Here is a 23,086-nt window from a genome sequence, read left to right as displayed (position 1 = left end):
TGTCTGGGTAGCTATCTTCTCCAAGGGAAGAGTTAAAAGCAATATTTTTGTGGTTCAAAGAAAACAAAGCTTGGAGAATGTCCTAGACTTTGAGCTTTATCTTCTGATGTTGCAATTGAGTTTTGGAGTGAGTTACAGACAGATTCTCTTGGATTCAACGTAATGATGGATAACATGTACTGAGTATTTACTCTCTGCCAGGCTACAGGCTAAGTCCTCCACATGGGTGCTCTCATTAGAGCCTCACAACCACTCTCTCCAGTCAGTACAATTACCATCTCCCTTTATGGCTGAGGAAACCAAGCCCGGGGAGCTTAAGTAACTTGCCCAAGGTCACATACTACTAAGTGGTATGTTAGTTCTCCCCAGTAGGTCCTACCTGATTTCAAGTAAATGACTGGAAATAAGTTGTATTATACCCTTTTGATTCAAAAGATATTATCGTTTATACATCTGTAAATGACATATAAAGGACACAGTGAGTGAGTCAACAGCCAAACTGGGATTAAAACAGGGAATTCTATGGTTGAGTCTTGAGATCATGCTTTTATGATTTAGGTAGAGTGGTCTCACTGCTACTCATACGAGGCTCCCTGAGCAGCCAGGAAAGGACAGCCCTGCCTCATACACCAACATCACCACCTTTGAAGAAAAGGGATTCACCAAGAATTACAGAGGAGCTCCATGGGTTCCCGCCTCCAGGGCTCCCCAGGCTACAGGCAGGACACGGGGCTCACAAAATAGCAAACAACTTCTCAAAGCAGGGGGTAGTTCTCAAGAGGCTCAAGCCACATGTCTGATGAGAACAACACCTGTATCAAAACTGTCTGGACCCAGGCACCCCATGACTGCCTTAGGGTCTGTTAACTCATTAAATGTTTGTCACCACCTGGAGAGCTAATCCAGATTGTTCTAGCCTTTAGGGTCTCTAAACAAGGAGAAGCATCAAAGAATGAACTCATTCCTGCTGGGGCTATAATCAAATTTCCTCTAAGGATTTACACTGGGAATGTAGACGCCAACGTCTGCATCTATTTTCTTCTGTTGATACTTTCACTGTAGCACTATAGAAGATAGTCATTTCTCTCTGAGATTCAAATACAACCCCCACCCCGAATCTTACAACCTTACACAGCTAGCAGGAATCAGCTTTCTAATAGACCCAAGCTGTTTCTAGTTCTATTACATTTCTTTTCTCTCAATGACAATAACTACTGCTTAAATTCTGGACAAGTTTTATGTACTATTTTGGTTAGACACCTTTAAGGCACAAGTATTAACATTTTTAAAAACTTCTGACTGAACAGTTCTTGTTCTTACACCATGAAGTGAAACTATGAAATGACATGGAACCTGAACTGGAATCCAGCAATAGTACAAACGCACCAACTTTTAACGAGCTTTTTTTTGGAGTTGAGAAATTAAGCTTGTCTAATAGTCTAACCTGCCAGAAGTAAGATTCATTTCTTTCCCTTTCACTGTAGTAGCTCTTCAAAGCCATCTAAAGCCATCTCACGTGTACCCTGTCGACAGCGATAAGCAAAAATTCCAGTGCCGTGGCACAGGGGGAACAGAGCTCTGAGGACACTCACCGGCTATGGCGCCAGCGAAAAGCAGGCTTCCGGGGCTAATCTGCCCATCTTCATTTGCAAGGGAAGCCTTCACATGAGCATAGCATGGGAAGTAGATGGCCGAGAAAGGAATGTCCCGCAGAAAGCACGCTTTGGCACCCTGTACGTTTGAAAAGGAAGAAAAACCACATGAAACACATATCCCATTCAGAAGATCAAGCTTCTCTGGAACTTCCCTCAGAACAAAATATTCCTGGAGAAGACCGAATTTGTACTTAACAAGTTGAAAGGGGAACAGAAAAAAACATATATAACCCAAGTTCTGCAAGTAATAAATCAGAATCTTGTATTTTAAAATAAAACATTTTACTGTGTGGTATAAGCGAGAGGGGAGAGTTCTTGTTTATTCTAATGGTAAGATTTCGATGAAAACATTTTCGGAACTCTGCCTGCCACATCCTTTTAAATCCCTAATTGATGGCAGGTCGCTGGCATTTCAAGGAGGATCTGTTCTCAGAAGATGGGCAACAACAACCAAGATACCTCTGTGTTTACACACTGGGAAGTGGACAAATTATAAAGGTGGTAGGGGAAGGGGTTTGTTTTTCACATTGTTTGAGACTCTGATGAAAATGCTGGACTCTTTCCCAGAAAAAATTACACATATGTAAAAAATTAGACACCTTTTCAAGGGGTTCATGGATTCCCCCAATTTATTCATATACTTAGCCCGACTGCCCCAGGGTTTATGAAACATTGATAAATGCCTGTCCTAAAGCCTTAAAATGTTTATAATAATTCCTATATATTTAAGAGCTCTGTGTAGAACAATTAGCAACTAAGGCAAACTCTTCACCAAATAATTTCTGGTGCCAAAATAATGCCATGGGGAGGGCTTGAAAATTGATGTATGCCCAGAAATACGATATAAAATTCTAATGAAAACCACAAGACATATACCGTGTTTTAGGCAGGCTAAACCCACCTACCTTCAGAAGCCCCCCTTTTCAATACTTAACGATTTAATACCATTTCTTTCACAGATTTCTAATGCCTAAAAATTTTCATCAAATTTAGAGATTCTTCAAGGAAAATAATGAATCCATCCAGATTCCACAGATCTAGCCAAGCCCAGCGACATTTATTGAGGTCTAGTGATGTTGGCTCTCGGGTATTTGCCTGATGCCAGCCTCCAATCTGTCAAAGTTCCTTAACACTACACATCTGTTACTGCAGCCTTTGCTTTTCTGACACCCGCATTACACTCCTGACTCACACTGAGCTTGCGGGTAATAAAGCCCTTAGTCTTTTTCATATGAACCGCTATTAACCTAGGTCTACTGTAACTTAATTAGTTGTCCTAAACAAGTAACATAAGCAGGGCTTTGTGTTTAATCCTATTAAACTTCATCCTAGTTTGGCCCATCCTTCCAACCAGAACAAATGCTTGGAATCTGGATTCTGTCATGTTGGCTGTTCTTCAATCAACTCACCCATGGATGTGTTAAGCTGCCTCTGGCCACTTTGAGTACAGATCCCCCATCACGTATGGCCAATCAGCCCACACTTCTGTTAACACCCAAACTGTTAAATGCGTAACTGAAAAGAAGAACTACAAAATTCACCACACCCAAATTCCTCATTTTATACATGTGCAAATTGGTGCCCAGGACAGTTAACCTATCAATCGCAGGTTTATTAAGGGCCTTGCTGTTGGCTTGCTTAAGGGACCTCCTTGGAGGCAGTGCCAGAGACAGGTCCAAAACTCAGGAGGCTCGAGTTTTTTCCACCTCTCCCAGTTTTTTCAAAGGGAAAAAGTACAGTATAGCACCAGTATCCATGTAGCGTCCAATCCTTTCCTGATGATTTGTTTTTCAAAAAGTTATAATCCAGGGAGTTACTGTGTAAGGGTAATACTATCACTCATTTGTTTGTCTATTTTTACTTCCTTTTCCTTATTTTGCCTACAAACCTTCCCATAAGTTCTGTTCGCTATTTGCTCACATGCAGAGTCTGTCCAGGAGATATTCAAATTAAACACCAAATGACCAACTCATATTAAGATCAGTTAAATCTTCTTCATGTCTGGCTCCTTCAATATAGTAAAAAAAAAACTTGCCATATTACTGACTTACTAAACAAATCACTTAGGAGTAATTTTTAGGATGATAAAATTCCTCCTTACACGAATCCTGCTTTTAACTACATCTATTAGTTTTTACTACAGACCTCATCTCCCAAATTTCTGCATCTACAGAACTTCAGTCTAGATGCTCTGCTCATTTTTTTTTTTTCTTTTTTTGCTGGTAATATTTTCCGTTTAACATGTTCTTCCCCCCGATTAGAAAACAGTAAGTGCCTATCACAGACAAAGTAAAGTATTAAAAATTTAAATTGCCCTTAATTTTCACCAGCAAGAGATAAACACTGCAACCACCATATATGTTTTGCAGCATCGCCTTCAACAGTAATATTACCAACCGTTCCATAGTCGGGGTCATGCTTCTGTGGTTCAGTTATGCTTTTCTTCTCCTTAAATTCATGCTGTCCAGTGTTTTGGTTTTCTTTTTTGTGGGAGGGTGAGGGGGCGGTATGGCCTAACGTCTCCTCAGCCACACTGCCTAAATTTCTTTTCTATACACTGTTTTAAAAGCTCCACCATCATCATGGTCTTGGCTGTCCTGTGGGTTAGGCCCAGTATTGCCACCCTTGTCAAAGCTCTGTAATGACCTCACTTTCCCATTTTCCTCTCCTGGTCAGCCTGATTCCTCTCAGGTAAAGCTACTCGATGCCCCATTCATCTGATCAATCAAGGCACACGTATCACTCTACCTCGTCTTTGATAACTGCTAAGCTAGGCACATCAACCTCTTAAATACCTCCTCTTCATTCATTTCAACCCAAACACCACCCTTTCCAAGTAAGTAGAAGATAGACGAGGAGTAGATTCCACATGGCTCCACACTTTCTCAGTGCTGTAGATCTGCCTACGTCAGCGTTGCCTATTTCAGAGTGTAGGCGACCAGGAGCCAGAAACTACTGCCTGATTTAATTTAGAAAACAACAAAATCTTGGGCTGTTAGGGCCTAAGACATGTTCCTGGTGACACTGATTTGGCTTTGCCAACTCCCACAGAAAACACCACAACTAAAGAGAGAAATGAGAGGCTTCGGGATACACTGATATGTGACCTGAAATTAGAAACATCCCTGTGACACAAGAAGAGTAAGGCCAAGTGAAGCAGCAGCTGGGTTCTCCCAAGAAGGAACTCTGCTTTCCTGAAATCATGACAGTAAATCATGTATCAGTGTGAGAATAGGAGCCTAATAAGAGGTGTGATATGCTTTAAGAGATGTCTGAGAACAGTTCCAGATGACTACAAAGAAAAATGACTTGATCAAAACACAGATGAACAAACAAACAAAGAAAGACCACATCTAAGGAAAAGGCGGAGCTACACTGGTCAGAAATATGCTGCATTTTTCCTACCAGGGATCAGACAATGTGCTTAAATAATTTACGGATGCTGGAGCCAAGGTGAGACTCTGTAAGACATTTCTGGTTTCTGATTATCTGAAAAACAGGAAGGAAAAGGAAAGTGAAGGAAGAAAGTTACCTTGTGGAATGGCCACCATCTCTGCTTCACAGAGGCAGGACCATCTAGCCAGCAAGTGAAAACATTTAGAAACTCTAATTTCCACCGAGCAACGTATGAAGCAGCCCTGGGACCTGCGAGAGGTACCCTCCCCTCTATGGCTGTGTGGCTGTGTAATGAAAGAGCACTGGGGGAAACAGAGCTCTGAACCTTCCTCTCCTGTCAAAATGGCCAAAGGTTGCCTTCTTCGGGGCAGGGAGGGGGACAGGGGTTTAGGACTACACGAGGAAATAATTATTAAAGTCCCATGTAAAGTATCAAGTCCAGGACAAGCGTGAGGGCCGGTGGGGATGAGGAGGTCTGTGGTCCCTGCCTCTCCTGGAGCCTGCATCCTCCCACAGCCCAGCACCTGCTCAGGCATCTCCCGGCAGCACATCACTTCTCCTGAGTCATGAGGTGTCTCTCACACCCCAGGCATCAAAGCCCAGTTCCCAAGGAAAGCTAACTTTGCAAAGGGTTGAAGAAAAAGGCACAGGCTTATTAAATTTTCCTGCTCTCCTCCCCCCCTCCTCCCCCACCCCCGACTTCCTCCAGGCCTAAGGCACAAAGGCAGGTGCCAGTTTGGCACAATGAAAAGGGAGACAGGATGTGAGAAAGGCATTTAAAGTTCCAACAGTGAGAATGTTCCCCAGATTCCTTGATAAATCCTTCACTTCTCAGTGAACACCCATCCTCCAGTCCTACATCAAAACATAAACCTGTTTGACTTGAATTCTACTTGCCCCACGTACCATTTTTACCAAGTGATCAGCCATTCTGAACAGGCAACTTTATAATAAAGGGGAACATTCCATGCTGCCCAAGAGCCTGCGTCAGCAACACAAAAAGAAGTACTTTGGCCATTAAAAAATTAATAAATGACGAAGTGTGTACCACCTAAAATAAATCTTTAAAAGTTCCTCTCCTTAAGAAAAATCCCCACATTTCCCTGCTCTAGGCAGCCCTGCCCTTGGACATTCCCCGGTTGGCCCTGAAGTTCCTTTGTACACACAGTAAAATCACTTGGGGGAAATTAATAAATGAAAAATGCAATCATCTGATCTCTTACTCTTCGTTAAAGCACTCTTTCTCCAAAAAGGGGAAATTATTATTATTATTCTTTTCCTTTTTAATAAAAGGCCCACTAATAACAGACAGGAACAATAAAAGGCATCTCAGGGGAGACCTATATGTGAATAAACTTGAATCAAAACTCAGATCTAGTTTAATTATCAACTCTGGCTCTGTTCCAATTCCATATCCCTCCAAAGTCTCTCCGTCACCATTCTAGTTAACGTCTAGGAACTTCATTTAACTTCAGTGGTCCATGGTGCACACAGGCCAATTAGACGTGTTTAGAGACGCTGGCCACTGTATCGCCATGGCAAAGGAAATATCTGCTTTACTTCTCATGCTTTTTTGGATGTGGACACTATGGTGAAAGCCCAAAGGAGCTTTAATCAATTCTTAAGTTGCTGGAACCATCCACCCAAGCTGACTCCGGCAGCTCTGTCTGGCATGAAATTGTCAAAAGATAAAACACAACAGGATTTGTGTCTTACACACATACACTGCTAACTCCAGTGTCTTTTTCCTTCTTTTAAAGCTCTTCATCTTGGATGGTATCACACCTGCCCAATCAATCTGAGGGAAAAAAACCATCCTGAAGGATGGTGGTTGATAAAGAAGTCAGGGCCAGGGCAGGTCTTTTCACATGCTAATTCCTGCTTACTCTAGCTGTACCTGCAAATACAGCTTGAAACAGACTATTTCTAATACAGGGGAAGGTAATTACACTCACAAAGGCACCTCTGTGTCAGGGCTGGGCACCAGGAGCCAGCAGGTCTGGGAGACAGAGGCTTAACAGAGACTCCTGCAGTGAATGCACATTGTCTAGCATGGGGGAAAAGGCCAGACCCGGCGGGGGGGGGGGGGTACGGGACGGACCCTGCAGCATTCAAGACAACAGTGGTGCACCTTGTCTGGGAAGGTTATTTAATGCTTCTGGCACCTGTAGTCAGAGCCACCCCTCTTTTCCTACCTTACAGGTTTAGAATTTATTTGGCATGTATAATTGTATATTTTGATCCTGGAGCTACAAACAATGGGCAGCATGTCATGTCTTGATCCCTTAGCATTCCTCTTCGTTTCTCCCAAGCGAGTTAACCCTTGTATACACAGCCTGGCAGCACCTCTCCTGCCCAGGCAAGGGACAGTTAGGGATTTGAACAGGGTGCATTTCAATATCTTGCTGAGAAACATTACTGGTGCCAAGCTCCGTTATGTTGTGTCACTGGCGTTAAAGCCAAATCAACCAGTCAACAATTGGAGACTCCATGTAAGTGACACTGAAGTTACTTCAATTTGAATATAAAATATCAATGCCTACTACTTGCTTTCTTTAGTCCAGGGACTTTTAGATTATTGGTGTCTCCCTAATTTCATTGCAATTCTAACAAAAGCACCTTGGTAACTCAAGGTTTTTTGTTAGGAAATGCCACTCCTGTGCCAGGTCTAATTCTCTACTGTTCTACTATTACATGTTGCTTTGCCATCAATGACGCTCATCATTTAGATGGACTGGAAATCCAGTAAGTGGCTCAGAGTTTTATTACATGGAATTTTGGTCTCTGAGAAGCTTTGTCCCCTTCACAAAGCTAATCTGTAAAAAACGTCCCATCTTTTCCATTTTTCTTTTCTTTCCCTTCTTGCTGTCTTTCCCCCCAACTTCTCCCTGCTACCTATTTGCAAGTTGCATGGTTTGTTTCTAGTCCCAAGGTTTAGACACTGAAATTTTTACTATAAATACTTAACTTACAGTCTGTTATCTTTACCTTCCTCCTATATAATACTTGCACATTAGACTACTTAAATTAGAAGCAACCCCTCCATCTTACCATTGTTATGGACTTTAATTCTAGCTCAGATAACATTAAGCATTGTAATTACCATCATACATGCATACATATACGTGTATGTGTATACACACACACACACACACACACACACACACATACATTTAAATTCAGACAATGTTATTTAGACTAAATATTTACCACTTTTCTTTGCTCTTCATCCCCTGTTCCACTTCCAAACTACCATCTGGAATCACTTTCCTCCTACTTGAAGTACATTCTAGAATTTCCTTTGGTACGGTTCTACCAGTGATATGCCTTCTGAGTTTTGCTAGTCTAAAAATTGTCTTTATTTTACCCTTGTTCCTGGAAGACATTTTTACAGGGTATCGAATTCTATGTTGAAAGGTTTTTTCCTCTACACACTGAAGATACCATTCAAATGACTTCTGGCTTCCACGGTTCCTGTTTCTAAGTTAGCCATCAGTTCAACTGTTCCCCTTTAAAGACAATCTGCTTTTCTCTCTAGCCACTTAAGAGCTTCTCTTCAGCTTTAGCGTTCAACAGTCTCATTCTGACTGTCTAGCCTGAATTAATTTTATTTATCCTGCTTGCGATTTGCTGTACTTCTTGAACCTATGGATTGATAGCTTTCAATGGTTCTGGAGAATTTCCAGCCATCATTTCTCCTTTCCTCCTGGTTTTCTTTTATACCCATTAGACCTCCTCACACTTTCCTGTGTCTCACTCTCTGTCTCTCTATTCTGAGTAATTCTCTAATTCTCTCTTCAGCTGTGTTTAATCTGCTGTTAAAGCAAGAATTTTGAAATGCTGAATTTTAAATTTCAATCATCATAAATATATTCACCTTTTTAATTTTTAAAACAAAAACATTCACTTTAGAGCTATGATAATTTTTAAATTTTAAATCTTTGGAGGTTTAAAATGCTGTCAGTTGTTTTTGCCGTCTCTTTTTAAAGTGCCTTGTTCCCTTGTGTGATTTGAGACTTTTGTTTATGAGCTGCCCATTTTCCTTGGAACATTATCTATGAAAATTCTTTAACATCTGGGCTGAAGGTGGGTTCCTCTTAACGAAACTTGTGTTTGCTTCTGCCAGGGAGCTGGAGGCACTACCAATTCAAGATTATTTAAAATAAATTCCCAGCTTGAGAGTTTTCATATCACTCAAGAAATATAAATTCAGTCTGCAAACCTATGTGAGACAAGCTTGGAGTTCCTGATTCTTAGGGGTGGGTTTTCCCCTCCCCCTTCCCTCTCCCTCCACTCAGAAACAAAGCAATTTTCATTGCTGTCCAGATAGTATGAGGGAGCATTAAAAAAAATTTTTTTATTGAACTACATTTCATTTAAATATTGTATTAGCTTCAGGTGTACAGCAAAATGATTCAGTTATATATATATATATACACACACACACATATGTGTCAAAATGTATCATCTTAAATATGGATCTATATCTGAATTCCGCCACTCCACATCAACAGGATACTGCAGGAGCAAGAATACAGACTTTGGAGTCAGAGACCTGGGCTCAGATTACTGCTCTGCCACTTAGCTACCTGATGTTGGGCGAAGTTCTTAAAATCTCTGTGCCTCAAGTTCCTCTCCAAAGAAAGTGAGTAATATTTGTACTGACATAAGAATTAAATTTAAATTCAATGATGAATATAAAGTACCTAGTATAATACCTAGCACAAGGATCTTCAATAAAAAGTGGTGATATAAAGACAATTACTATTATCAACGAAAAGCACACTGTCCTGTCGGAGGGGAAAACAGAATTAGCTGATATAGTCTTTAAACAACTGGCAGCTGGAGTGTGACTCCTATATGGTTTCATACCTGAATCACAGGAGAGCTCTACATTTATCAGGCTAAGAGCAAATCTTTTATTTGGCAGAAGACCTAATCCTATCAAGTAAGCTTAAACTAGTTTGCTAAACTGATCATACTCCACATGGGACTATGGCTGTCACAAGACATATCTCCTTAACTTTACAGTAGATGAACATTTCTCAAATTAGCCATCTTTTAAATACAGAACTTGGTCACAATTAGAAACCAGAGAAATATAAGGACAGATTAGTAGAAATATATCTATCACTTCTGGAAAATATATTCAGAGCCCTCTATGAACAGTGGAGTAGGAGCATCACTTTCAATACTTCTAAATATAAAGAACAGCATATTAGGGCTTCCCTGGTGGCGCAGTGGTTGGGAGTCCGCCTGCCGATGCAGGGGACACGGGTTCGTGTCCCGGTCCGGCAGGATCCCACATGCCGCGGAGCAGCTGGGCCCGTGAGCCATGGCCGCTGAGCCTGCGCGTCCGGAGCCTGTGCTCCATAACGGGAGAGGCCCGCGTACCGCAAAAACAACAAAAAAGAACAGCATATTATATTCCAAAAGATGAACTAAAATAAAAAAGAGCTGTTGAAACCAATCCTGCAGGCACTTAGCAAAAAACAAAACAACAACAAAACAAAACACTAACTGGATAAAAATGTTTGCCTCTAGAAGGTTACCCACAGCATGAGGCTAGGAGGCTAATGTTTTACTATTACATACTTTTTTATATCTGAATTTTCTTCTCTTAAAAGCTATACTACCTGTTAAAATTAACTTTTGAAAGAACTTTATGGCACTAGAATTATTCTCTCACCTCCCTTAATATTGATCACTTTGAAGGCAATAAGGCCATACTCATCTCTGTAACTCAGCACACCTCAGAGTGTTAGCCCTCAACAAATATTTGCTGGATGAATGGGAGAATGATAAATAATTAACCATTTTTTAATATTTTAAAGAATATTTTCCAGCCCCCTTCAGCACACTCCATTTCTTCCAGCACTGTTCAATAAAAATAATATTTTTCACGATGTCTCCTTTTATTTGCTCTTCCAAATGTAGGTATCATTACTATCCTCTTTTACCAATAATGCATTTGAAACACAGGGACAGAAAGGTTTTTTTAAGTCTTTTTTTTTTTTCAGTTTTTTTTTTTAAATGCAAACTTCTAAGCAGAATAGGGACAGTATTACATCATTTCCAATATTAGTCACAAGTTCACACCATGTTAGATATAAAACCTGGCCGCTTGAGGTACTTGATATCCTTTCATTAATTTCTAAAATAACTGTCTTTTAATAAGACAAAATGCCCCAAATGTTCATTTTACAGCAGATATTTATGACAAAGTTATCAGGAAGGCACAAAGATTTTTTTTTGTTTTTTATTTTGTGGTACGCAGGCCTCTCACTGTTGTGGCCTCTCCCGCTGCGGAGCATAGGCTCCAGACGCACAGGCCCAGTGGCCATGGCTCACGGGCCCAGCCGCTCCGCGGCACGTGGGACCTTCCCGGACCGGGGCACGAACCCGTGTCCCCTGCATCGGCAGGCGGACTCTCAACCACTGCGCCACCAGGGAAGCCCCACAAAGTTATTTTTCAAAGAACACAAATCGCTATCATTTGGGTAGCAGCTTGGCTCACTGTCAGGTTATGTGGCTCTCTGCAGGGCACGTGAGGTTTGTACTGCTATGCTGGTTAATGCAAGAGTTAAGGAAACAGAAGGGCCCTCTTGCCTCGCAATGGATAAAATCATTTTAATTCCTATAATTTAAAGAGTTGATATCAGATCTAAGGTAACATGTGCTTATTCTAAAAAACAAAACAAAGCAAAATTGAGCCATTCTAACTAACATTTTTTAAAAGTATTGGGTACTAAAAGGAATGAGGAAAAAATGATCATATAACTACCCTGACCTAAGCTATCACACATTCGTGCTGTTTGGTATCCTCTCAAATCTTTTCATCTCCATTTTCCTAGCACGCTCGCATCAACAATGACACCAAAACTGCCAACTGCTCCATATCCGTGGGTAGCATAGAACCTTGTCTTTGAACTTCCCTGAATTATCTATCAGACACATGCTCTCTCTCATCTGGCTCAAGATATCTCTAGGTGATAACTCATGTTTCAAAGAGAGATTGCATTGAGTTTGAAACCCAGCCTCCCACTTCCTTACAAGGTATATGACCTTAGAAAAATTACCTAAACCCATCAAGCCTTCTTTTCCTCAACTGTAACTTGGAGCTAAAAAAACAAAAAAACAAAACTATCAGCATCAGTAGGCTGTAGTAGGGATTAAATGATGTAAAGTGTATACAGCTCTAAACATGGGGCCTAGCACAAAGTGAGCCCTCATCAAACATTAGCTCTAACGAGCTTGCACGCCCATGCGAACAAACACAGGCTTCTAAGCCTGGACCCTGCCTCTGTCCCTCCTAAAAGTCCTAGCACCATATCTGATCTTGCTATATCTTCAGATGTTTCAAATCCTTCCATTTTTCAGTGACTCTTTTTTCTGTCTACAGACAGGCATGGTTCTTCCAACAAATTAAAACAAACCACAAATCTCTCAGCCTCTTCTCCCCTGTAACGTTATCCCTCGCCTCTACTTTTTCTTCCAGTTGCTGTATGCTTTCACTTTTGTTTCTTTCACGGTAAAACCTTTAGGTTGAATGGTCTGTATCGGCTAATATTTTCTCAACCAGGTTTCTGCCTCTACCATTCTCCTTAAACTGACTTCTTAAGGATAACCAGTGGCCTCCATCTTTAAATTCAAAGGCCTTTTCTTGGACTTCAGTCCCCTTGGTCTGCAGCACTAGATACTACTCAAGTTCTTCCTCTTCCGCTTACATCTCAGCTCTCTACCAGCTCCCACAGCACTGTTTCTTCTGGTTCTCCACCTGACAGCTGCTTCTGCTCTTTTCTCCCCCATACTCACTTAACTCCTGCCACCCTAATGAGGGTAGTTTTTGAGTTCCATCATTGGTGTCCCATCAGCTTGGGGATCTTACCCACTCCCATAGCTTCATGCAGGTGGATGACCCTTAAAAGACTGTCTAAAGTTCCCATCCCTCTGACAAGGCTCTAGTCCTACATTCAACAGGGCAGAGTAAGAAGAACACCAGACAGGGTGTCAGGAGACAGTGTCAGGCCTAGCTGTGCCCTGCCTACCAATCACCTAGCTGATTCTCCTAAGACTTCTGGGCTTCGATTCCTCAATTATAAAGGTAACACCAGACAGAAGGTCTTTTAAGGTTTCTTGCAGCTTCTCAAATATTATGAAATTATAAAATTTACAGTATCACAGTCCATCCAGGTGCTCAGGCCAGAAATCTGGGCTGATTTAATCTTCCTCTTCTTTTCACCTTTCATCACTTTCCAAGACTTTGTGAGTCTAACTCTCGCACATCCTCTACATATATCCCCCTACTGCCTCTCCCCACCGTGACGCCCTGGTTGAGGTCACGGTCATCCCTCCTCCCTGCCATCCCCAGTCTGTATCTTCCTAACTGGCTTCCCAGCCTTCTGTCTTGCTCTCCCGTGTGGCACTCTCCACACTGACGCTGAATTACCCCTCCTTAAACACAAACCCTATCATGCCATTTGTCTTTGCCTTCTACCTGGTTAACTATGACTCATCTTTTAATGCCATCTCCCCTTCCAAAGCCCCCTGGCTTTCTTGCTATGAGTCTGCTCCATCCCTCTTAGAACTCTGTGCGCAGCACTCTGACAGCCCTTCTCAACTGCATGTGTTGTATTCCAAGGGTCTCTTTACTTGTCTGACCGCCCCCATGAGATGGTAAACTCTTTATAAAAACATGCACTATAATTCACTTTCATTTTCCCAGTGCCCAGGGCAGAGCTTTCCAGGTGAATAAATGGAGGCCTCGGAACCTGGGAAAGCGATCTTTCATCTAGTTGGCTGTTTCCTTTATGTTTGACCTCCCCAGTATCCTGGTCTTCTGTGGTCATTACTCGTCAACTTATTCTCTCTCCCTGCTTTCATATCATTGCTAGTAACTTGGAAACACCTGGCTTTTGCTTACCATTTATTTGCTCAACAAATATTTATCAAATGTCTACTTATGTGCCAGAAGCAGTGAGTAAGCTAGGTCTTTGGTATCACAGTTCACTCTGGATGAGGGAGAGACAGAGACAGACGGAACTATCAGATGGTGATGGGTGCTACATAGAGACCTGGAAGAGGGGGATGTGACAGCAAGTGACCTGGTGTCCTTCTGAACAGGCATCTGCTGAGCTAAGATGTGAGGGGAAGAGCCTTCAGGCAACTGAAAATGAGCGGATGAGCCTGGAGTATCTGAAAAGGAAAGGTGGCCAGCATAGCTCGCAGAGTAGGGGGGCGGTGCAGAATGGAGGGTGGAGAGGACGGGGCCAGCAGGGATGGAGCTGGGGTTCTAGTCTAAGCGCAGTAGGTTCTAGTCTAACTGCTAGACAGTTTTTCACCAGAGACACAGTTTCTGTAGGGCACACTAGCTTCTTATTTCCTCTGGTTTCTACTCAAATATCATCTCCTCAGAGAGGCCTTCCCTGGCCACCCTATTAAAAGGCAACATCCCAATTCCATCCAGCCTCCGCCCTTCTCCATCCCCTCACCCTGCCTCCTTCTTCTTCAAGGTTCTCAGCTCCACCTGATGTCATATATTTGGTTTCTTGACGGCTGACTTCTACCCACCAAAGTGAGCAGGGGCTTGGCTTTTCACAGTGACATTCTAAATGGCTAGACCAGTGCCAGGCACACAGTCAGACCTCAAGAGACGTATATCCAGTGACTGAATTAACCTGACTTACATTTTAACTACATCACTCTGGCTGCTGTGGGGACCACGGATCTGACGGAGTCAAGAATCAAAATAGAGAAACCCATGAGGAGGCTTTCATAGAGGTCTGGGTGAAAGGGAAAGGTGGATGAATCAGAAGAGAACCGCCACTCGGGTGGTTGTAAAACCATGTAGTGTCCCTTAGTGATAGAAAATTAGCATGGCACGATGTCCTCAAAGCCATGACTAAACAATTGTTTTCTTCATATGGGGCCATGAGCTCATAAAAGCAGGTATTTTTAAAAGCTGCTATCTTGAGAAATTATTCTTACGTACTTGTATGCTACCAAGATAAAAGTGATAAACTGATGAAATCTGACAAAATCTACTAACACCAAAAAATGCACATGCCCCTTGACCTAACAAGTTCATTGCTAAGAATTCATTGTATATACTCACAAAAGTATGTCACACTATATGCAGGGATTGCTAAGAACTCATTGTATATACTCACAAAAGTATGTCACACTATATGCAGGGATGTTCACCCTGTCATTGTGATGTCCCCAAACTAGAAACAACTTAAATACCCATCAATAGGAAACTGCTTTAAAAACAAACAAACAAACAAACTTAAAAGAAACTTATATACAGTTATTAAATAAAATGAGAAAAGAGAATTAAGATATATTGTGTGTTTAGGAGGATTCTGTTTTTGTTAAAACACAGATACACCATTGATGTGTGTGTGTGTGTGTACAATTTTTGATAGAGAAAAGGGAGAGAGGGAGGAGAGAAATAAATACAGATTTAAATAGAAAGGTTTTCTTTTCTTAAAGATATATAAAAAATGTAAGCAGTGGTAATCCTTTAAAGAGAGAATAGGGTGGTAAGGGGTAAAGAGAAAATTTTACTTTAAGACATTTCTGAATTATATCATTGTTTTGAAACATAAACTTGTATTTTACTTTAAAAGACCAAACAATATCCCTTTGAGATAACTAGCAGAATAATCAAGAACATGTGTCATCACCTGCTTTCTGATATTATGAACAGTAGCTCCAATGATTCATTTATATACACACGATGAATGAACACACATACACACCACGCACGTATGTGGATGAAAATACAACTGCATGTGAAGCCTGTGGATATGGAGGGCCAACTTATTCATTGTACTACGCCATTTTATAGAAGGGGCTTGAGCGTCTGTCCCCCACGGGTACCAAGGGATGACTTTCTCTGTCAAATGCAGTGGGACAGAGGCCTTTGATTCGAAAACAGTGGACAGAGCTCATATTCCTTGGTGACCTTCCATGCTTTACATGGAAATGTTTAATTTGTGATTACACAACCTGATAACCATTTTCAACAAAGCTTGATGGATCGTTGCCACTATTGCTTCACTGACCATTTTTCATTCTTAAAAATAGCCACGAACTACTCCATTGCTTCAGAAGCATGCATGCACCATTTAGTCTATCTTAGCTGTGCCGCCATTTAATGTTAAATAAGTTCTATTCCACTCAGAAGGTATAATCTTTCTCATTGAAGCTCTGTTGGCTCCTAAGGAAAAGGTACCATTCAAAAGTAGATGTGTAACACTTTCTTAGATAAGAATTTATTTTACTTATACTCTAGGGGCTTATGTAATAAAACAAAAGTTACCTAGTGAAAGGGAAATACCACCTCACATATTCTTAAGAAAAGTAGTACCTGTTGCAGATTTTAAAAAACTACATTATATTCAAACAGCTCTTTCAAAGGCAATTAATTATCCTGCCTTTACTTCAATCACCTGCCTACTCTGGGCTATAACAATGTCACTATAATGGGGGGTACTTTGTTTACAGAGTTCACTCTTTCTGCTCTAAACTATTTCTAACTTTAGGAATGTGAAATGTTTACCACATCCACTTTTTTTTTTCAGTTGTAAATGTATTTCTAAAGCAAGTATTCTAATTACCTTTTACTGGAAAGTTGCAGAATAGTTGGGTATTTTGCAAGTCAATTTAGGAGAAAAACAGAAAGCCTGGTTAAGTCCAATTAAGTGAGGTTGAGCACTGCAGGTCTAAACACACAGACAGAGCCTACACTCAACCCTTCCTGGGTCCCGCATTGTCATGTTAACAACAGCAAACAAAGGGTCCAAGGGAGGGAAAATGAAGATTACCTGTCCCACCTTAAACTAGGATAGAAGTTCTCTTTTTCAAGACCCACCCAGAGGGACACATACCAGATTTAAAAGTATTAGTCACCACAGGTCATTCGCATTTTTCTACCCAACCAAGACTAGAAACAGAGAAAAGCTTTATCACTGAAGAGCGCTATCTGGAAAAACAACAACAACAACAACAACATAGTAAACTACATAGCAATGTTAAAGCTGTGATGCCCCTAAAAGGTGGGATCTAGAACCACTAAAGTGATTTCTGACCATGGAGGGGTGGGGCAAGGTAGGTGAGCCTGGAGAAAGGAAACTCACAAGAAACAAAACCTGAGGTTAGAAGGTGGGATAAAACGAATGAGGATAAACTACAAAAGCTGAGGTTAGAAGATGGGATAAAACGAATGAGGATAAACTACAAAAGCTGAGGTTGGAAGGTGGGATAAAACAAATGAGGATAAGCTAGGGTGGTAATACAAGACCAATCAGACTGAGTGGAGAGGGGAACTCTGCTGAATCAAGTCCAGCCTCGCAGGTCTCAGGGAGTTTAGCTGATGATACCAATGGCCAGCAGAACGGAGGAGACTGCCTGCCAGGTCACTCTCTCGCAATGCAATCAAGTTTCCAGAAGCTCAAAGCTCAAATTGTTAGTGACTTCACCTGGTAATTACCAAGACACCAAAAGCAGTGTTTTGAAAGGCAGCACCCAGGCCTGTGGAATGCCTCTGAACTAGATTAAACCACCAGGCTAGTAATTAAACTAACTTTATATGGGAGAGGTCTCTTGCTCAAACTTGAGCAATCCTGCTCATTTCAGGAAAGCCATTTTAGTACAAAAGTGGAAACAAGAAACTTCTGAGCCTCAATTTCAGCTCAGATACCACCGTTGGCACCTCTATTCTCCTAACTACAAAATTAGGAGACCAACTACTTCCAAGGGGTGTTAAAGGGGATTAAGATTATGAAACACTGTGAAGATGAAAAGGACTAAAACTCAGTCTTGTTTCGTTTGCAGGTAGTTTAACAGTCTCTGTTTCTGTGTCAGCAAACAAGTTTTTACCATTTTATCCATCTAGACATTTCGATAGCAGTCACTGCCACAGTACCTAAGTGCTTTTTACCAGACAACCCACTGAAAGACTGCCTGGCAGCTTGTCAAACTGACATGCTGCGACATCGTGTGATAGTCTGCAAGAGACTAAAAATGCAGAACAGAAGAGGATTTTCCTTCAAATTGATGAATGCTATGCCTCATGACAATACTGTTTATTTCTTACAGCTGGATAACAATTTGGTAAATGAAATAGCTATCGTGTTGTGTTCCACCGCACAATCACCTTGAGCATTTTAAGTGCTACTTTAAAAAATCAGCATGCTTATTCCTAAACGCTACAAGATGCCTAAATCTAAGGCAAGGTTCCCCCAGAAAACTAACCTCAGAGAAGAGGGTGTCACATAATATTTGATCCTCACAGAGTCTCAGATCTTGGGGTACTCTTCCAACCACTTGACCTTGAGAAGTACAGAGCTCTATTTGGGGAAGGCAGATTTACCTGAAACAACCTCAATTATTACTAACACTGGATGTTCACCAAGGTCACCTAAAAAACTGAGTTAAAAAGAAAAGGGTAAAAAAGTATTCCTGGGGAATACTTTTACAAATGCTGTGCTGAATGTCAGAGCAAGGCATTTAAAGTTCACTCTAAAAAGCAATATGTTACATATGGGACCATTATATATCCATTCAGGATAAATTGGGAATAGAAAAGAAAGAAAGCAACTGTTGTAATGTTATGTGTCTGTGGGACAAAATTTCTAGGGGCAATATTGCCCAGAGTCCAGAAGTGACTTCCTCTTGACAGCTTGGAACGAAAATGAAGACAATGGACTTTCCAAAACCACGTGAATGGCTGATTTAAAATGTGAATTAAGTGGTGATCAAGACGCTGATTCAAAATTCACATGAGAAACTTGAATAAAATATTTCTTGATATGTGTGTATAGAAAAAAGCAATATTAATTTTATGTAATGTGATTTTATATATCTATGTGTAAATAAATGAAAACCAACATTTTAAGTAGTTGTTTGACTTACCTTCCTATATCCCTAAAGGTTTACTTATTCAAGTTGGCCATGAAACTTTTTTTTTAATCTTCTCATTGAAAATTGGTGAACACCTAATGTCTGATGAAGCCTTATAACAGGGCATATGTGAAGCTAATTCTAGTTCATTACAACTTCTTTGGTAGAAGAGTGTAAATGACAAATTTCAAGAATTTTCTATAATTTTGGTTTTGCGATCATTCTGAAAAACTGTTTTCTAAATGATAAATGGTTAAGATGCAGAATAATTACGAAAAGGCACACATAGGGATAGGTTTGGAACGTACAGGATCGGAACATAAATTCCTGATCTGGTATGGGCTTCGTGCGCGTGGGTAAACCGAGCTCAGCCCATCTCCCGAAAGACGGTGCCCTGTGACCCTGGCAGCTATCTTTCATAGACAACAGCACTGAGAATTAGGTTTTTATATCAGTAACAGACCCAAACAAAACTCCACCCAGTGCTGCGGCAAAGAGCTGTGCACTGAACAGTGTCTGTGGGGGTCATGTCATCATACTCATCCTTGATTTATGTTTTCTAAGGACAGTTATTTGGCAGATGGCAGGAAAGGACACCTCCTTCTAACTGGCATGAAGGTACCCTATGAGCTCCGGCAGAAGATCTTCTCTAGGTATAGAAATGTGAGGAATCAATTTCATGCCTATGAGCAGTTACTAGTTTAGGAGATGAGCATATACTCAAATAAATGACTGAAAAGAGTTACCTTGTAGATCCCAAAGAAGCCCAGGTCCCTTAGGACAGACAGAGCACTGACTCGGGGACCAGTGGTGATCTCTCCAGCCACCTGCAAACGGATCTTGACAATTTCCAAAGGATTTGTGAAAATCACCTGGGAGGCTCCTGCCTAAAAGGGAGAAAAAGAAAAGATTTAGTATAACGCGGGGTGGTTCAGTAAGAGATGAGTGATTCTCTTCAAAGGAGCTCAGAATATTCTATTCTCAACAGACTGTAGTTTCAATCCTTGTCCCATCAATTAAAACAGTGATTATGAGTTTGAATCAAAACACAGTTACTGCCTGGGAGGACTTGGATCAGGCTCTATTTCCTTCATGTGGAGGGTGAAAGAGAGCAAAGACCAGAGACTTGGCCCAACACGGAGAGGCTTCTGTTGGCCTCACCCAAGTCGTCACACGAAAATGACAAACATTCCTTGAAGCACAATCAACCGCCGCCACAGGACTCAAAGCCAAGCACACAAAGGCAGCCATAACATGAAAGTCAAGTGGTATCTAAATAAAGAGACACGAATCTGCCTGTCAGAACAGGAGGGGGGCAGAGAGGACACAGGCTCTCGCATGATGTACTTCATAACTCTCTCAATATTCCAACAACTGCCAGAGGACATGCAAACTTAGATGAAAGCTACTTTTTCTTCTCTTAAAAAATCAGATCGCTCATCAAACACCGTTTTATGGACTTACGTATTATATTTACATATTATCTGTGTATAGAATTGCTCTTTTCATACAAGATAAATGTCAAAGTAGTAAAAAATATGCATTAAATCAATTACAGCCCAAACTGTGAACAATGTGTGTTCATTCCAGCAAATGGCTGGGAGCCTCACCTCTAAGATCATCAGTGGAAATCTCCAAAGTGCACACTGTAAGGGGAATTTTAAGCTAGCTATTTTGAAGCTAAGCCTATATTTATTATAAGCAATTACATTCTTACTGTACTTCAACTTGTTATTCCTTGTCTCAAATATATTTTTATATCATCTAAACTAAGGCTGACACAGAACGTACTTCAGAATCTTCATTATACAGCGACGTCACCGAACCAGACCACAGACATGGTGCTGACATTGACAGCTTAGCAGATGCTATCATGGTAACATGCACAATTTGGGTCAATATCATACCAAACTACTTCTCGCCAGATCCTCTGATCCTATCAACCAACGCGCGTGCCTTCACAAAATGGCTTGTGCTAATCAAAACCAGCTGTAAGGATGGTCTTTAAAGTACAGTTTAATACCTGGAAATAAAAATTAGAAACATAAACATGCACTGGGAAGGGATAGATTAAATGCATTTGAGGATGCTCCTGAAATGAGATATTATGCAGCCAATAAAAATAAGGTGGGAAATGGTCAATACACATCGTGAAGTAAAAACTCTCAGATGCGTAAATGCACGTACGCCTCTCCCGCTGCTATCCCTGACCATCATGTAGAAGAGAGACACCAATGTAGTGCTTTTGAGGTGGTAGGGTTACAGATTTCTTTTCTGCTGTGTTTTTTGTTTCTTCTGCATAGATCATGTGTTACTTCTATAAAGAAGTCATGTAGCAGTATTCATTTTTATCTAATATGAGAAGCAACGTTAACCAAAAAAAACCAAAGAAAAATGTTCATCCTTTTAACTCTCTCAATCAAATCGTTTTTCCATTTTTACCAAATTGATACCTTAGTCAATACACATTTGTTCCTAAAAACAGACTAGGATTTTCTCTCTCTCCACACATTCAAACTATGGAGAAGGCAGTATTCCCCTGTGTTTAGACTGCCACAGACTCCCTCTCTGTACTTGCTTAAATCATGTTTCACCCATCACCTTCATCTCTCCTGAGTGACTCTACAGAAGTGGTAGGAAAAACCTGGGTTGTATTCACGAAAAGGCCCACAAAAGGCCCTTCTAAAGTGGGAAGGGGAGGCTGGTGTGTTCTTCTGGTCCACACGAAGCCATTCTGCTTCCACTGCTCCCAGGGCTCAGAAGAGCCATGCTTTGCTCCCAGGCTGCTGTGACCCACAGGCAGGTGGGAAGACCAACCCCTGCAGCCCTTGAGTATTTTGTGAGTTGGCACCTGCGTCTTTCCAAGCGACACGGGGGGGGGGGGGGTTGCTGATGGGAGCCATAATGAAGAGATGAAAAGGCCCTGGCCTAGTAACAGCACTGAGGGTACAGTAAGGATTATGTCTGTGCTTCTGGACCTGAGTTCTCATGTTGTGAAAATGAATACAATTTTAAAAATTGTTTCATGGGGCAGAAGGGCTGGGAAAGATTCGCTGAGTTGGAATTAACCTGAGGCTGACTTTTAAAAGCTCAAAAGTGGGTAAGACCGTGTCTACCACGGGTAGAATGGCGAGCAGTCAGCGTACACATATATGGATCTTCTTGAAGAACAGAACAGGAATGCAACGCACACTCACCAAGTGCTGCCAACAGCAGCTAAGGGGCAGTTGAGTATCACATGTGACAAGTGATCCTCAGTCACTACTGGTCGTACCATCTCACTTGTTACGAGGATCAAAGAGACGGCCAATGCACAGCAGCCAGCACGGGGCTCAAACACATTGGTTTCCTCTCCTCTAGCTCCTAAACTGATGGCTCTCCTCCCTGGTGGCATGTTACAACTGCTTGCAGAGCTTTTCAAACATAGTGACTTCTAGATCTTACTCCTGATAAATAAGATTTCTACATTTGCCCCTTCCTATGTGATTAAAACGTGTGGTGAGAGTTGAGAATCATTTTACTTCACTGCATCGTCTCTAGGCTGCCTTTCAACTCTGAGAGGCTGCTTAAAGGGCTTAAAGCTGTGATTTCTAATTCTAGTTTTCTACATTCTTTCAGAGGGTAACATTTGTATGTTTTACATCTGACCTCGTAACAAACCTTTTATACATCTCCAAGTGGTAACATTATTAAAGGGTATGATTGTTAGGTATAGAATTGCTATCTTATTCATTATCTGATATCATAACTAATACCCACAAAAGTTAATATTATATACAATAAAACAAGAAATTATACTCAACTCCCTTGACTCCAAGCCAATTGACAGATACCAATCTTTTAGCATCGCACAGTGAAGTCTGTCTAATCACTAAGGATGAGGCAAAAGTTCCCTTCAGAGAGCTGCAGGGAACAGAGGCAGTGGGAAGAAAGAGTGCAGTGATACTACGAAAAAAATAATGTCGCACTAGTTACCTCTGGTGGGCTCAGAAAGAAAGAACCTACAGACTCAAAGTGGCACATTGGAGAGGGGCTGAAGATGAATCGGCTCTTTGGAGTCAAGCTGGAAGGAAATGAGAGACTCCAAGGCACCAAGAGAAGATGCTTATCATCAGATGCATGATGTC

At 41.3% G+C, this 23,086-nt stretch overlaps 1 protein-coding gene across 1 annotated transcript in view; it reads right to left on the bottom strand.

The window, feature by feature from the left end:
- Nucleotides 1-23,086, bottom strand: part of SLC25A13 (solute carrier family 25 member 13) — a 214,526-nt gene that overhangs the window by 20,794 nt on the left and 170,646 nt on the right. Inside the window, exons 14-15 of the mRNA XM_060020496.1 lie at nt 19,706-19,846; nt 1,593-1,731 (exon numbers count right to left, since the gene is read on the bottom strand). Coding sequence (XP_059876479.1) covers nt 1,593-1,731; nt 19,706-19,846 — 280 coding nt within the window. The remainder of the gene's footprint in view (nt 1-1,592; nt 1,732-19,705; nt 19,847-23,086) is intronic.

Source organism: Delphinus delphis, chromosome 9 (genome assembly GCF_949987515.2).
Source record: "Delphinus delphis chromosome 9, mDelDel1.2, whole genome shotgun sequence".
Lineage (NCBI taxonomy): Eukaryota > Metazoa > Chordata > Mammalia > Artiodactyla > Delphinidae > Delphinus > Delphinus delphis.
The sequence above is the reverse complement of the archived record's forward strand: the minus strand, read 5'-3'. Positions and strand labels throughout refer to the sequence as shown.